The 17,196-nt window shown below is 51.1% G+C and overlaps 1 protein-coding gene across 2 annotated transcripts in view; it reads right to left on the bottom strand.

The window, feature by feature from the left end:
• Positions 1-457: 457 nt before the first annotated feature.
• AR (androgen receptor) overlaps positions 458-17,196 on the bottom strand; it is a 52,716-nt gene continuing 35,977 nt past the window's right edge. The window contains exons 4-8 of one of the 2 annotated variants that reach the window (XM_054076077.1): positions 14,457-14,744; positions 11,685-11,829; positions 10,895-11,025; positions 10,225-10,382; positions 458-6,797 (exon numbers count right to left, since the gene is read on the bottom strand). In XM_054076077.1, coding sequence (XP_053932052.1) covers positions 6,642-6,797; positions 10,225-10,382; positions 10,895-11,025; positions 11,685-11,829; positions 14,457-14,744 — 878 coding nt within the window. In that variant the 3' untranslated portion in view covers positions 458-6,641. The remainder of the gene's footprint in view (positions 6,798-10,224; positions 10,383-10,894; positions 11,026-11,684; positions 11,830-14,456; positions 14,745-17,196) is intronic. The other variant, XM_054076079.1, reaches the window with a different exon arrangement.

Below are 17,196 nucleotides of genomic sequence, written 5' to 3'. Positions count from 1 at the left end.
ACGAGCAGCGGTGGGCTGGGCAGTGTCAATCAAAGGTGAGTTTTGGAAAGAACCCATTCTCATTTAACCGCGACCTGAACAGCGGGACAGACCCAGCACCTCTCCTAACATCGCGCCACGTGGGCAAGGCTTTTTGTGCCGCTGAGAACACAGTGCTTTCAGCTGCGGGTACTGGTACACGGACCGCTGCTGCGCAATTACACACTAGACATCGCCAGCTATTTGTGGCCCAACGAGCTATTATTTATTTTCTGAGCTCTTTGGTTCATCTCACAATGAATAAAATCTTGACCCTGAGCAGCACTCCCATCTGTGCCTCTGCCTGAAAAGCGGGCTCATAAGCAGCCTGTTTTATTACTTTGAGAACACAGGTCAATTTTATAAAGAAGTTCCAGCAGAATGGATTTACAACTGCTCATAAAGATACCGAGCACAACAACAAAAGGAGGATACTAGCCTTTATTAGTTCCTTGCTTGAGAAATACATTAACCAAATTAAATTCAAATTAAAAGACCCGAAGAGGCTTATATGAAAGGATTAGTCAATTATATTTAAATGAATTAACAGTTCAGACGTTATTAATAGCAAAATCTGACTGAGAAACAGCCTAGGAACAACCCAACGCAGCCCCATCCACTGGGAAATGGCCCACCAACTGCTGGCATCCCCGAAAGCTGACTTTCGCCATGCCGGAGAGTGGCTTCCGTGCATGTAACCATAACAAAAGCCAAATACACGCACAGAGCAGTGTTCCAACAAACAAGATTCTGCCTTTATTGTACTGAGAACAACAACAGACTGTAAGGTTACAAAAACTGCTGAACACCAAGCGTGAGGCTCTGTCCTGCTGAGAGTGCAGGCTGAAGGCTGGCGGGGGACCCGAGTGGGTACCCAAACAGTCAAAGAGTGAGCAGTTCCATTTCACCTAGCGCAGTGTGATTGGTTTGCCTTGAATCTGGGTGCCAGACTGGCTCCTCTTGTCAGTTACAAGTGTAAATGTCCTTCAGTCCCATAAGGTGACTTGTGCGTGACAGTAATCTTCTGGGCATCCTCCACTGCATCTCGCTGCCCAGGGCAGCGGGCATTGCGGCTCTCCAGTCTCAATGGCATTGTAACATTGTAGGTCTCTGTTTTCCTTATTCAGGGCCAGATATATTTCCAATTATTAAAAAAAAAAGTGCTGGTGACCATCCAACTCATGTCCTTCGCTAGGAGCACAACGTGGCCTTGGATACTGTCAATTTAAGCAAAAGACTGCCATTTCTGAAAGGCGCCTGAAAAAAGACTACAGGATTGTAACCGTAATTCAGCTGAACCCCACTAAAATGATTTGTGTATGCGTCACCATCACTGCACATCTTGCAGAGGATAAACTATCGCAACATAGCAGCAAAGCCCCAGCGAGGCAGCACAAAGCCTTTCCTGTGTCACACACAGGAAGCAGAAAGCTCAGCCCTCGCCCTGGAACCGTGCACCTTGGAACCAGGCCTAGGGAAACACCACGCTGTGGTACATGAAGATCCCTCTGCCCACCTCATAGGCTGCAGGCTCTTTCAGCAGTCGCATGGCTTTTCCATGACTTTACTCAGCTACGGTGAAACAAGCAGCTGCAAACACCACACTCTGCTATCTCCATGAATACACTGGCAGTCCTCCCCAGGCAAAAAGGCACCAGCAATGAGCTTTTTGGCTTATTACATAGAAAATATATCAATACAAAGAACTCCTTCTATTACAGAGACATGTTAACAAATAAAACCAGCATTAAATCGCCACAGAACACAAAATACTTGGCACAGAGAGCAGCTTACTACAAATGTGCTGTGGTTTTATGTGTGGTGCAGATACTCTGACTCACAAGGGCAGGATCCCCTGCCATTTTAAAAGGAAAGGAGGATAAGTCCCTCTGTGCCGCCTGGGAGCAGGTGAGCAAGCAGAGGCAGGACTGCAGCCTGTGCCATTCCCCCCGCATCCACGCTGTCCTCCACAACAGGCTGCTCACCATGCCCGGAGCTCGCAGCAAGCATCCACCCCCAGTGCCCTGGAGCAGCACCCCCAGTCCCAGCCATGCAGCACAGAGACTCAGTGCCAGCTCCCAGGTCTCTGTCACAGGATATGATAATGCAGACCACAACTTGGCCAGTTGTTATGGTACTAGAAAGCATTCTGTGCCTCTAAAAGCCTACCTTGAAACAGTTAGAAAATAGCTTCCACTCTGTAATTTCAGGATTCTGCCCTGAAGTGCAAGGACACTTTGTGCAGTCAAAGTGGGCAGAAATAAAGGATGCTCCACCATCCCCCAAATGCAAATAATATCCCTGTCTAACCAGAAACAGCTACAAGAAAGCTGGAGAAGCAGACACTGCCACCAGGCTATGCCAGTGTACGCTCCATTCATGCCATGAAAGACAGACCTTTGAAAACTGGGCAGTACCTAACCAGAAAAAAATGATTAAATTCAAAGTTTCCATTAATACTGGCACATAGTGATTCATCTCCTGAAGAATATTTCATTGTAATCAGTGTGCACTCAGAAAAGGAACTCTTAGGGCATTACAGTAAATAGTTATCCTCAGTGATAAAAAACAGGGGTGCCTTTACTTTAATGTATATATGTGTGTGTTTAACGTGTTACATGATTGAAAGATCTAGGGAGAGAGCTCAGCGTGCGGAGCTGCAGGGAGCTCGGCAGCCCGTGCTGCCGGCAGCACCCCAGGTACCACCTCAGCATCCCGATGGGCCGTGGCAACAACCCTACCAGCACTGCCCAGCCCAGGGCAACAAGAGGGGAATGGGCACATTCAATGAGCTACGTCTCTCCTGAAGACAAGAACAAAGGGCTTTGTGAGCAGTGGTCAGGTGCCATCAGGCTCTCCAAAACATCTGCAGTGTCTTTCCAAGCAGAGAGGCACTACCCGAGCTCTTACACTTGCCAAGTAAAGCTCCTGCTGACCGCGGTGGTGCCGGCAGTAGCCAGGTGGGTGAAGCTGGGCGAGGGTCTGCAGTTGTCCAGGACGCTGCCTGCCCGGGCACACAACTGCACCACCCCAGCAGGGCCTCTTCTTCTGGCATTACATGGGACTGAGGAAGAGTTCCTCCTGCACTAAGGGCACCATCAGCTCGCACCCTTTATCTCATGAAACTGTACTCTTCCACGCAAAAAAGCTGCTCCCCAGCAGATGCCAATGTGTGTTTCCTTGTCTCCCACCTGCTGCCTGCAGGGGAGCTGATGGCCTGGGCCATGACCCAGATCGAGCCAGCACAAATGCCTGCACATCCCAGAGAAACCAGAGCTGTGGGACCAAAGGGGGATGTGGAAGCGGTCTGTGCCCCAGCTCCGCAAGGCAGTAATGCTGAGGGGTCCCTCTCCCAGGGCTCTATTGGCCCGAGGCAAGCTCAGGGACTGCTGGTGAAGATGGGGAAATTCTTCTCGATTAATTAAAGCAAAAGCAGAGAAGAAAATGCAGAAGAAAACACAAAGGTCAAAGCTGTCTGGCAGGACCCAAACTTTGGTATTTCTGAAGGGTCTCCTATGCTCCAATTCCTGCAGCAGCCCATGAGAATGAACAGGGAACAGTGTCAGCTCTCCCAGCAGCCCTGCAGGGGCCAGGGATCCGGGCTCCCACCTCCTCCATCATCCCTCTCACAATGACATTTAAATCCAATTTTTTAATATAACACCGCAGAGCTTAGTTTTGTGCTGAAGAGATAGAACAGAACACCAGCGCCTGATCACACAGAGGGGCTCGGGGGACCTGTTGGCAGTGGCAGCCAGATGGCTCCCCTGCCCCATCGGGACTCCCCATGAGCTCCTGCTCCCTTCCGAATGCATCCACACTGGGAGAGGCTGTGCATGCGGGAGCTGTACGCATCTGGCAGGTAACACACCAGCAGCATCCCCTTCCAAATCATTGCTCCTTTGCACTGTGCTTCCAGCAGCAAAGCAGTGCATGCACATCCCTGCTGGGTTTGCTTTCCTCCCCATCTCCTGGCAGAAAACGACCTAGCAGTAACTCATGAAAACTTTGCAGACAGAACACAAAGTTCTCTGAAGAAGCTACTCAGTGCGCTCACAAACATCCTCTGGCAACCACAGATATCAGGGAATCACAAGCCCAGTTCTTCAGCGCATTCGTCTGCTGACAGCCGGGAAATGTTCCAGAAGAGAGGAGCCTGGTCGCAGGATTCTTGTACAGGCTTATTTGCCAACATCAGAAGATCATATCAGCATTTACAATGCTCAAAGCCCTCTGAAACAGGAAAAGCTATTGAGAACACCAGCCTGTTGGCTGGCATTCAGGAATACCTCTGGATTCTGACACTGCCTACACAGAGGGATTTCAGGAGGAACAGCAAGATCAGAGTCATACCTGCAGGGGAGGAAAATCCAGTACTAATTACTGTAACAAGAGATCCTCCCCTTCAAGAGTTCTGGGCTTTTCCCCCTACTCCTTCCCTTAGTGAAAATCCCATAGCATGACTGCAAAGTATCAGGAAAACAAAGTGTTTTTCCTTGCTGAGAGTTTGCTGAGAACCATGAGGACATCTGCCAGCAGAGCTGACCGTGCTGCTGAGTCGTGGCCAGTCCGAGCAGCGGCATTCACACCATTTCTGCATGACATGTACGAGGCAGCGATCAGACTAAACCTCCCTCTCTGCTCTTTTGAAGGCAGGTGACAAACACGAGACGGTGATGTGAGGCAGGGTTGCATGTGTCTCATCTGGTTCACCTCTCCCGACTCTGGCACTTGCTTCACACCTGTGGAGTCTCTGTGCTGAAGGATCTTATCTGTGCTGTGGGCAGGCACCGCCCCAGCTCTGGTCCGCACCGCAGCAGTGAGAACCCAGCACACCACGTGTGATAGGGCAGTACCTGCCGTTCGCATGCATCAGCACATGTACTCTTTGCCAGTGTCTGTATTGGTGAAGCCAGACTGTGCCACAGTCCCCAGTAAGGAGCATTATCCTGGCAAGAGCCCGTATGCACCGTGCTTGCCAGGTCTGACTGGGCGGTTTTCGTGGGCTCATGGCTGTGTGGGAAGTGGGGAACCAAAATGCCACATGGAACACAGGCTTGGCCACTTTGTGGGAAGCAGAGCCCACCAAATAAATAAATCTGAATATACGTCAGGTGGGCCTGCGTTTCTTCCTGAACTTGAGGTATAAACTGCCTGAAAAAACATCCTGCTTTTCCCAGAGGTTTCTGACTGCTGGGAGTCACCAGCAGCTGCAGCCCCATGCACTGCTGCTGTTTGCTGGTTGGGGACTGAATGTCCATGTTAGCCAGGGCATGTTGATCCGTCCTCACAGATCAGCCTGGGCACAGGCTGTGCCACCGCCGTGACACCTGGAGCTGCTCAGGACAGGCAGTGGGCGTGGGACAGCACGTGTGGGACGGTGCACGTAGAATGGCACACGTGCGATGATGCACGAGAGGCGGTGTTTCCCCCCGGGCTACAATCAGTCACTGCAATTAGCAGGAGCCATCTGCAACACTGGGAACCGCATAAGGTCTCCAGCATTTCCGTTCCAAGTCCCTGGAGTGCTGCGGCACAGCCAGTTCCCACAGTCACCTCCCAAAGGCCAGAATTAATGGCAAGCGTGCTGCGGCCTCGCAGGTCCTGCAGAGCCTGGCACATTGCTGCACTCCCGGGGCACTCATCTGCTAGCATTGGAAAGTACAGCTGGGACAAATGGCAAAGAAGTTGCGTAGCTGGAAATGCAGGGCTTGCGGATGCTCAGTGGGAGCAAAGCTGGCAAGAGGCTGGGCAGAGGCTGCGGGTGCCCACGGGAGGAGTGGAGAGCAAGAGGACCAAGGACATCAGGCACTTGAGGAGGTGGGTACGGCTGTGTTGGAGGAACAGCAGCTGTCAAGGATGAAAATGTCACGTCTGAGCACCCAGGTGTCTGCAGGGCAGACCAAGATCCTGCTGAACTCTCTACAGGAAAACATCCCAGGTAGAAAACAGCAGCCACCACCTTTGCGGATTTCTGAAGGTCACCGTGCCCTCCAGTTCTTTTGCTGGCAGCCCCGTAACACTCCATGCCCTATGTATGGCAGCTTTCTCACCCAGCAGCAGGTCCTGTAAAAGCATCAGCCTGCAAATTCATCTTGGCCCCCAACTCTTCACTGTTTGTCTGCTGCAGTGTTTTAACTCATCAGCTTCCCAGCACTGTGATGCAAATAAAAAGTCCCAAAGGAGGCCAGGTACCTAACCCACAGCAAAGCGCAGAGGCTCAACCCGCTTCTTGTCTTGTGCTGGTTTTAAAAAGAAACTCAAACCCAACAGCTGCTGGCATTTCTCCCCATCTCCCATGGCCCTGGGCCACTAAAAGTCACTGTTGAAAAACACAAGTGAGAGAGCACAAACCTGATGCCACTGCCCTCATGCAACCATCCACCGTCCCAGCCCAGTGAACCAGCCATATTGAGGCAGAGGCAATAGTTAGGTTTGGAGGTACTGCAGGAAAAACAGAAATCTCAGGAACCCCAGCAGATATTCATCATTACTGTTCATCTTCTTAGCACACCCCCTCTGCAGAGGAGATTCCCCAAGGCACTGCAGCGCACTAGTGCACAGATAACAGGCAGGAGATGGCTGAAATGGGGGTGGCAGAACTGGGCGGTCTCTCCGGCAGATCACTGTGCGTGGAAGTAGATAGGCTTGACTTTTCCAGACAGGATCTTGGGGACCTGCACAGAGATGATCTCAGCCATCATTTCAGGGTAGTCCACGCTCACCATATGTGCCTTAATTAAGAGGTCAAACGTAAACTGATGCAGATCCTTGGCAATCTGGGAAAGGAAGAAAGTTTGTTAAGGAAGAAGTCCCTGGCCAGCCCAGGAAGATACTGAGCAGCCACCAGCAGGCTCAGCATTGCAGGGCTGGATCCTGCTGCCACGGGAGCTGTTTGCTGTCTGGCTGTCACTGCTCGCTAACACTTATAGCTGGCAGGTAAGCATCCCGAGGATGGGGAAGAGAACAACCCAGCCTGGGAACTTCTCATGCATTTTGCCATGGCCTTTTGCACTCAGACATCACCAAGTCCTACAAAAAAACAGGGTGGGCAAAATTGGCACTTCCTTACTCCTAGAGAAACTTGGCTTACTGCATGCAGATGCTGCTGACTTCACTTGTTCAGAATTGCTTTTTGTTGTAAACCTGTAAACTGCATTGGCACGGAGCTGAGCCCCATGCCCTATCGACGGCGACAGGCTGTTCAGAAGGGACAGACCAGGAAGCAGGGGTGGAGGTGTTGCCCTCTATCTCAGGAAAGGGATAGAATGTGAAAAGCTGTCATTGAAGAGTAGCCACGAACAGGTTGAAAGCTTGTGGGTCAAAATTAAAGACGGAAGGACCAATGGGAATGCTGGTGTTGGCGTCTACTACAGGCCACCCAATCAAGGAGAGACAACTGATGAAGTCTTCTTCCTCCAGCTACAGGAGGCTTCACGCTCGCAAGCTCTCATCCTGCTGGAGAAGTAGCACAGCAGCTGTAGGCAATCCAGGAGACTCCTGGAGTGCCTTGAGGATAATTTCTCAGTCCACCTGATAGAGACCTCCACCTGAGGAGATGCAATACTGGACCTTATGGTCACCAATACAAGCGAACTCATCAGTGACGTTAGGATCAGTGGCAGCCTGGGCTGCAGTGATCATGCACTGGTGGAGTTCAAGGTCCAGAGGGATATGGGACAGGTAAGAAGTATAGTCAGGACACTATATAAATTTCAGGAAAGCAGACTTTCAGCACTTCAAGGAATTACTTGGCAGGACCCCCTGGGACATGGTCTTCTGAGACAAGGGAGCAGAACAGAGCTGGAAAATATTTAAGGAAGCCTTCCACAGGGCACAAGAGCGCTCAGTCCCTGTATGTAGAAAAGCAGGCAGGAAAGGGAAGAGACCAGCGTGACTGAGTCGAGACCCGCTGGTTAAACTGAAAAAGAAGAGGGAACTGCCCAGGCAGAGCAAGCAGGGACAGGGAACCTGGGACATGGACAGGGACACTGCCATTGTGTAGGAATGAAATCAAGAAGGCCAAGGAGCAGCTGGAGCTGAACTGGGCAAGGGAAGTAAAGACTAACAAGAAGGGCTTTTACAGGTACGTCAATCAAAAGAGGAAGGTCAAAGAGAACGTACCGCCACTGATGGCTGGAAATGGTGATTTCCAACAGATGAAGAGAAGGTTGAGGCACTTAACTTTTCTGCCTCAGTCTTCACTGATAACTGCTCTCCTTGCCCCTCCTGGGTCATGAGACAGCAAGATGGTGACCAGTGGGGTAAACCCCCTCCCCCACAGTAGAGGAGGATCAGGTTCGTGACCACACGAGGAACATAAACATATATAAGTCTATGGGATCTGATGAGATGCATCCCAGAGTCCTGAGGGAATTGGCAGATGTGGTTGCCAAGCCACTCTCCACGATATTTGAAAAGTCATGGTAGTCAGGAGAAGTCCCTGGTGACTGGAAGAAGGGTAACGTTGTGCCCATTTCTAAAAAGAGTAGAAAAGACAACACTGAGAACTACCAACCTGTCAGCCTCACCTCTGTGCCTGGAAAGATCACGGAACAGATCCATCTAGAAGCCATGCTAAAGCACATGGAGGTGATTAATGGCAGCCAGCACGGCTTCACCAGTGGCAAATCCTGTCTGACCAACTTAGTGGCTTTCAGTGGTAGGATAACAGCAGCAGTGGACACAGGTAAACCAACAGATGTGATCTATCTAAACTTCTGTAAAGCCTTTGACACAATCCTCCACAACATCCTTCTCTCTAAATTGGAAAGATATGGATTTGATGGGTGGTGGATAAAAAACTGGTTGGATGGTCGTATTCGAAGAGTAATGGTCAATGGCTCAAAGTCCAGATGGAAATTCGTGACGAGTGGTGTCCCTCAGGGGTCTGTACTGGGACTGGTGCTGTTCAATCTCTTTATCAATGACATTGACAGTGAGATCAAGGGCACCCTCAGCAAGTTTGCAGATGACACCAAGCTGAGTGGTGTAGTTGCCATGCTGGAAGGACGGGATGTCATCCAGAGGGACCTGGACAGACTGGAGAAGTGGGCCTGTGAGAACCTCATGAGGTTCAACGAGGCCATGTGCAAGGTGCTGCACCTGGGTCAGGGCAATCCCCATTTTCAGCACACAATGGGGGATGTTGTGATTGAAAGCAGCCCTACAGAGAAGGACTTGGGACGCTGGTCGATGAGAAGCTCGACATGAGCTGGCAACGTGCGCTCGCAGCCCACAGGGCCAACTGTATCCTGGGCTGCATCAAAAGAAGCATGGCCAGGAGGGCAAGGGAGGGGATTCTGCCCCTCTGTTCCTCTCTTGTGAGACCTCATCTGGAATATTGTGTGCAGTTCTGGAATCCTCAATGTAAGAAGGATATGGAGCTGTTGGAACGGGTCCAGAGGAAGGCTACAAAGATGATCAGAGGGCTGGAGCAGGCTTTCAGTACCTGAAGGGGGCCTACAGGAAAGCTGGAGAGGGACTATTCGTAAAGGCTTGTGATGATGGGATGAGGGGGAATGGGTATAAACTGGAGAGGGGCAGTTTTAGACTAGATATTAGGAAGAATTTCTTCACCATGAGAGCAGTGAGACACTGAAACAGGTTACCAAGGGAGGTTGTGGATGCCCCATCCCTGGAGGTGTTCAAGGCCAGGTTGGATGGGCCCTGGGCAGCCTGCTTTAGTGGGATGTCCCTGCCCATGGCAAGGGGGCTTGGAACTAGATGATCTTTAAGGTCCCTTCCAACCCTAACTATTCTATGATTCTATGAAGAGGAAAGCCCAGCCCACCTTTCACCAGTGCAGCTTGAAGTCACAAACAGAGAATTTGTTTTCACTGCTGGAATCAGAGAAGATTCACTGGGGCCACTGAGCTGTTCTGCTAGGCTGACAGTAGAAAAGTATTGTCTACAAAGAGCTTCTCAGTGCTAAAGAAAGGAAGTCCCAGAACCCAAACGCAAGAGTTGAACAGCACAGGTCGGAAGTGACCTCGAAAGGTCACCTCATCCAACCTTCTCTGGGAAAGAGAGCCTGGATGAGACTCCTTAGTGTCCTGTCCCATTCCACCTCGAAAACCTCCAGCAATGGGGACTACCACCACCCTGGGGAGGTTGTGCCAGTGAGTGATCATTCTCACTGTAAAAAGGTTCTTTCTTATTTCATTTCTTATGTGCACAGATAAATATCTCACGGCCCTCTCTTACCGGATGCACGGAGTCCAGGACCTTAGTGAGCTGGTAAAATCGTCGAGAGCAGGAGGTGGGGTTCTTCCTCTTGCAAGCGATGATACGGTCAAGTTCCTTAATGTAATTCATTCGAAGTTCATCAAAGAGCTTCTGGTTCTTCAGGCCATCCACTGGAACTGGATGAAACACGGGAAGGAAACAGTAAGAGTTGCCCAGAGAGGAGGGAGAATAAAAGAGCAAGAGGACGCTGAAGAAGTGGTCAGTGGAAAGATCTGCCCACCAGCTCGGCATCACTATGGCCCTCCCTGATCAGCTGTTGGATTGCTGCTAACCCAAGGACCCTCGGTCAGCACTCATTATAATAGAGAGAGTTGGGTAACAAACTGCACTGCTGTTTTCCTGCCCAGCAGTGATGCTTGGAGATCCCCACAGTGCCAGCAGCTGGGCTGAGGAGCAACCTGTGCAGGAGAAATGCTGCAGCGTACAGAGGTGGGGTGGGACAGCTGAGGGGGCACCCGTATGCTTAGCAGCTTACTGTCTCTGAGCAGCTCAGCTTGAAGCAGAGAGAACACCCACAGCCATACCTCGGGAAGTACGAGGGCGTGCACAGGGAAAGCCTCGGACACCTGTAGGGCAATACAGCACATGGCAACCCGACAGCCGTCGAGGAAAGAATGCAAGTACTCACTAATACTGAAGAAGAGTAGAGCCTTCATGCAGAGAAACTCCTGGGGAGTGATTTGAAGCCACCCAAACTCCTGAGAGAGGTGCCGCATCCTGACACACTGGCTGTACATTCTGGATTTGTGCATCCGGTACCTGGCAGGACGAGACGTGGAACGCACAGCAGGAGATGAAAGGGTGGCCTTTGTGATGTGTGGGGAGGACATACTCTCCCCAACCCAGCCATCCCAGCCTTGCCTGGCACATCCCCACCACCAGGAACCTGATCATCTCAGGGGATGCTGGCAGCAACGGGCCTGCATGCAGGAGAGGAACATATTCCAAAATGCCCACGGGTAATCCTCTTTGTCTGGAAATATGTGACTACCTGCGATATGCAGGGTTCACCTGGCTCCCAGCCTTCCTGAAAAACAACTGCAGGGATTCTCCACACATGGTGGTCTGCAAGGGATACAGAAGAGCTTGGAGCTCTCAGAGAGGTGTGGGTTTGCTGGCTGCTATGCTGACTTCTTGGTTTTAAGCTCTTCTATGTTGGTGTTAACAAACCCTTCCCAGCTCTACACTGATGGTATATCAGAGAGAACTCATCAGGAACCTTTGTTTCTCTTCTGCCCGCTCCAGCTGACCAGCCAAGGTGAACACAGGCACTCGGATCCCTCAGGAAAGGGACCCTGCACCAGCACCTGGCATGGCCCTGATGGAAGCCATGGCAATTCTTTATCTTGCTCCCATCTCAGCCAGAGAGCCTGCCTCAGACGAAGCACAACATTAGACTGCTGTTACTTCACACTTACTCATTGAAGACCAAATCAGGAGCAAAGTAAAGCATCCTGGAGTTGACGTTGGTGAAAGATCTCCAGCCCATAGCAAAAACCATCAGGCCCATCCAAGAGTACTGGATTATGGACATCTGGTCTTCTACATGCAGGTTGCGAAATCCTATTGAAAAACAAGAGAGGGATGTTCAAATCAGTGCTGGGTCCCTGCAGTGAGCAGGAATGCTTTCCTGCAGGCTCTGTTTCTCCTCCAGTGCTCCTGTCAGGACACGGCGGTCCCCAGTCCAACCTTCCTGCAGCAGCCAGGGGCTCGCACCCCGACAGGCAATCAGCAGCCGGAGCACAGAACTGCAGCTGGAAGGGGAGAACGGGGGTCCCCAGACACCAGGAGGGGACAAGGAAAACAGAAGCAGCAAAGCCTTTTAAAGGAAGGCAGCAACAAGTGGTAATCAATGACATCTTCGCCCCTAGAGTCGCAAAGATCTTCACAAACTGTACTTGAAGACTTTCCCAGACCTGGTGAGGTGAATAAGCACCATTCTGCAACAGACAGTAAAAGACAGAGCAGGATGGAATTCTGCAACATTCTATATCCCGTAGGACGTACAACCAAGTACAGGTGCCGAGCAGGCCCAGCACCCAGCTCGCCCTGCACAGCCCTCGTTATTGGCACTAATTAGCTGCCCAGGCCCACAGAGTCCTACTGTGCCACGTGCTCTGCAACCATAGCGCAACCCCAAGATCAGCCTGCGAGTACAGACAGGCATCTGGTCAGCTCACAGCTTCGTCAAGTCAGTCAAACTCATCTCTAGGATACAGCTTCGATTTCCACATTTAATTACAATACTGGATGCTATAAAAATCTTCCTGTTTACCCAGTAAATGCGGTCAGAGATGAACTCCCTCCCCAGTAAACCCAAAGCTATTCAAAGTGACCACTGCCTTGAACTGCCTCTTGCTGATCTAAATTAACAGCCTCACTGAGTTTATACGCATGAAAAAGGGAAAACGGATGCTCCTTTCACTCATTCCCAAGTGGATGGATTTTAGGGATATAGTCCGATTTGTCATTCTTTCCTTCAGCAGCTTTGACAAGCTGTGCTTATTTACTCTTGCCTTTCCAGGGAAACCACAGTATAGTTCTGCCTTCTCCTCTGCAGAATTCCAATTGTGTAGGCTCCAGAGGGCCATACATAATAACACTTTCTCTCCTGGACAGAGGCTGATTTTGCTGCTGCATGTACGTGGGATTCAGAAATGCTCCTGCCTGGTGCAGCCTTGTTTCTAGGTATCACTGAACCCTCGCTGGAAGGGGCACAGCAAACCTCGCTGCATGTTAAGCACTCCTGCTGTACTGCTGATGTTAATGCAGGATGCCGGGCCCATCATTTCCCATTAACCAATATTAATCTATCACCAGTATGATCAGGCTGAGACTGCCTCTCTTCCACAAGCAAGTTCCCCTCCTCTCACTGGCAGCAGTCATTAAAAAGAAAACCTCTGCCCCTTAGCGCTGATCTGTATCTGCACCGACAGGCAGGGCTGCTCAGACTTCATTAAGGCAATGCTTGTGCCTGATCCGCCTTGTTAACCTGGAAAGGGAGCCAGGGAGCAGCGTTTCCATTCTTACAGCAGACGCCCGAGGCCCACGCAGCCCTTCCAGCCAGACTGACAGCGGATGTGGGGCAGGGGGCAGCATGAGGTTTGATTCTTGGAACCCAAATCACGCACTGCTCAGCATTGGCCTCAGCACCGGTCCAAGCCCTCCAGCTGCTCCCACTGCCCCTCACCAGCCACGGCGTTCGTTAAACACCCTCCAGCTCCCAGCAGACCATGTGAGGAGCTTTCCGACCGACAAAACCAACTGCAAACCACTGTTTTAAATTGCCTCGGTTTTGTTTGCACTGCTTCTCCCACTGCATGCATCCACCCGCATCGCCCCTCTCTGGAGCCCTGAGGACCTGGGAACTGGAAACACTTGCTTTATTAAACAAAACATCATTTAGATAAATTATGGATAGCAAACTACCTCTGGGTAAGGGTGGGATTCTGCAGGGCTACCCAAAGAGCGAGGCAGCTATGGTGTGCACAACGGAGGGCAGCGCCCTGGCACAGCCATCACTCCGAGCCGGCTCCAGCAGCAGAGCCGGCCTCGCAGCAGGGCTGCTGCCCCAGCCAAGGGGCTGCGCAGCCACCACCTGCAGCACCGACCAGCACCGCACCAGTTTGTTGCTTTCCCAGAAAACATCAGGAGAACAACCAAGTGGCGACTTTATGGTTATTGCTGTTGAACCCTGGTGCTGGCAGGAAACACTGGAGAAAGCTGGAGAAACAAACTGGCTTTGCCTCTTGCTCCAGGCACAGTGGTGCTGATGGCCAGGCCAGCACCAGCGCTGTGCCAGCGGGATGGGGAGGGCAGCCAGGCAGCATCCCACCCCAGCACGTCCATGTTGCAGAGCTGAGCTCCAAACGGGATCCCCTGGCCTGCAGAGTGGGCTGCAGGAAGAAGCCCTTTTTGTACCTCCTTTTTGCTATTTTAATTGGTGTGTAAAACACAATAATGGTGAGGAAAGATCCCTCCTACCTCTCACGCTTCAGCTCCTTTCAGCCCCATCCCCCCCATCTCACTTTCACACCACAAAGTGAGACATTTGTGATCCACCCAGGGAATTCACCCTTGCCATCACCCTTGTCATGGGCTGTAGACGACCCTCTTCGAACCCAGCTCAGACGATGCGGGAGGCTTAGGAATGTGCCAGGAAAGGGATGGGATTTGGTTTCCTTCCTCACCTGGCAAGGCCTTTGCCCATTTGACCACGTAGACGAGCTGCCTCTCCCCAAGCTCATTCAGGCTGGTCAGCAGGTTAGAAAAGGAGTCCGGCTGGCTGTTGTCATGGCCGGCACACACCATGCCAGGCTCAATGGCCTCCAGGACATTGAGAAAGATAGGCTGGCACTCATACCCATCAATATGTGTGATCACCATCTTTGGAGCCTGCTCCTCGGTGGGGCTGGATGAGCTGGCTGCCTCCATGTCATCTTGTGTCTTCAAGTTGCCCAGCTTCTTCAGCTTACGGGCTGTGGAAACAAAACATCTTAGTGTGAGACTTAAAGCTAACAAAATCTCAAGGCTTCTTGGCCTCCAGCTCCATCACTTGTACTTAAGAGGAAAGGGAAAACCGATGGCCAGCAGCAGCTATGCCTTCAGTGCACACGGCCTGAAGGATGCCCGGCATCACAGACCTCACACGGTGACAAAGGGGAGCACACGCTGTGCAGGGAAATCCATTTGCTCACTAATACAGGAAATAACAAGTTTCATTTACATTCTCAGCCACAACCTGTCTCACACTAACTCTCACTTAGAGAGGAACACCAGGGAAAAATGAGAAGAGGTGGCTCGATTCAAACAACAAAAGGGGAAGCAATGCAAGCAAATAAACTCAGCGGATGGTCACCTTCCAGGGAAAAAAGCCACTACGCTCGGATGCTCAAGTCAGATTGTTCCATTCCAGGCCAGAGTGGAATGCAACTGAGAGAAAAGCCTTCTCCCTGCCCAGGGCTCCCGCAATGCCGGCTGCCCCATAACCAAGCCCTCCCAGCCCAGTCACTACTCTTCAAACACATTATGGAAAACACATTTTAAAAGCCAGCAGGTAGTTCCACAGCTGCTTCCCTGGAGTCTTGTTTAATTAAGGCAGAGAATATAATATCAAATCAATTGTCCTTGGGGTTTTGGCGCCCTCATTACACAGTACTTATCTGAAATTTCCTTTCAGCTCCAATTAGATACATAAGCAGCAAAACATAAAAATGTCAAATTAAAGTGTGGCTTTGTAAATCAATTTAAAATGCTGATCTTTAAGCAATGCACTGCAGACAATCTGCTGCTTGAGCCATTCAGATGGGCTGCTCTGGGAAAGAGGAGGAGAAAAGAGAAACAGAAATAAGAGAGTAACAGGAAAGTCGGGCTGCAGTGCAGTGTGACATCCCTGAGGCATTGCTGCTCAGGTGCCAGGCCAGCCAGAGCATCGAGCCTCCTGCTTCCCTTCTCCAGAAGTTTCAGGCAGCATCAGGATTCGGCATACTCCTGATGTGCTCCACTCCACACTCCCAAGAAAGCTGAGCCCCCCGGATGGGCATGACGCCGCTCTCGCTGGAAGCTGCACATGGGTTTTGCTCTCAATAAGCACCACAGAAGGAGAGAAGCACCGAACACTGACCCCTTGTTGCCAAACCACCTCGCATTAATTGGGAAATGAGGCTCTGGGCTGACTCTACATGAGGCAGAAAACATGTCTCCTGGCCTTGCTTGGCACTGGACCTTCAGAGATGGGAGAGCTGCTGGGAAAGAAAAGCTCTCTAGTTTAAAGGAAGAACTAAAAACCAAACCATATCTTCCAGAGCTGAATAATCAGTGCCCATCGGGGCAGAACAGGAGACAAACCCCCACTGTATAAAACACACACATGGTTTGCTTTAAATGTCACATTTTTCTTCTTAAAATTGAATTACTTAGTTCTAAAATGAATTGACTGAAGAGAGCAAGCGACCAACCCAGCTGGCTCTGCAACTGCAGCCGCACACCAAACCCCTCCGTGTTGGAGAGCAGCAAAGGGGGGTGATCACTGTTCCTGTTGGAGAAGCCCTGTGCCTCTGCTTCCCCAAAGCTATCATTCCACAGGTTACCGAAACACAGACATTCCCAGATGGAGAAAAGCTTCAGAGGCAAAGCACGGTTTATATTCATTACCTATGCCAAACCCCTTTTTGGTAATGGCTCTTACTTAGCAGCCACATGGAGGGGAAACAGAACTAAAACCCAGGAATTAAGGATCCGTTACACTTTTATCCTGGGATGAGCTAAGCCAGGCTAAGTCTGCCCCGCACTTCTCCAGCCCACAGTTCCCAAGCAGGGAACCCAGCGCAGGTGACGGGAAGCAGGCAGTTCGCTGCTCGGCTGCCAGCAGGGAGCACAGTGCTCAGGAAGCCTCGGAACGCAGTGCTGGCACAGTATGGCCTGGAGCTCACACCCACAGTGCGGCTGCAATCCGGCTGCGCTTAGCTGAGAAAACAGCAGAGGTAGTCTGGAAAAAAAGACATAATCATATGGCATCCTAATAAAATACCCCCCAGAGCAGAACGCCGGAGCAGCCGGCACAGCGACTGCATGGGACATGTCTCGAGCACCTGAACCCACCCAACCTTCCGCCAGCCCCTTCCTGAGCTGCTGAAGGAGCAGTCAGGGCTTCAACTCGGACTTGTCCCAAGTGCTGAGACTCAGGGAAGTGTTGGGACCTGCAAGGAAACTGCCTTTGCACCAGCACAGACAGAGCAATCCCACCAGCACCGGGCACTGCGTGCTGACTGCAGCTGCAGGGGGAACATCAAGGAGCCACAGCAGGGCCTGACTTATATCCTGTTCTTAAAGCTGTTATGAACATAAATGTGTGGCTTGTCAAAGCCAGATCCTGTCAAGCTGCCAATCTGTTCTGGCACGATAATTTTAGTGGATAATTTTAATAGCCTG

Source organism: Cuculus canorus, chromosome 10 (assembly GCF_017976375.1).
Source record: "Cuculus canorus isolate bCucCan1 chromosome 10, bCucCan1.pri, whole genome shotgun sequence".
In the NCBI taxonomy this organism is placed as follows: domain Eukaryota; kingdom Metazoa; phylum Chordata; class Aves; order Cuculiformes; family Cuculidae; genus Cuculus; species Cuculus canorus.
The sequence above is the reverse complement of the archived record's forward strand: the minus strand, read 5'-3'. Positions and strand labels throughout refer to the sequence as shown.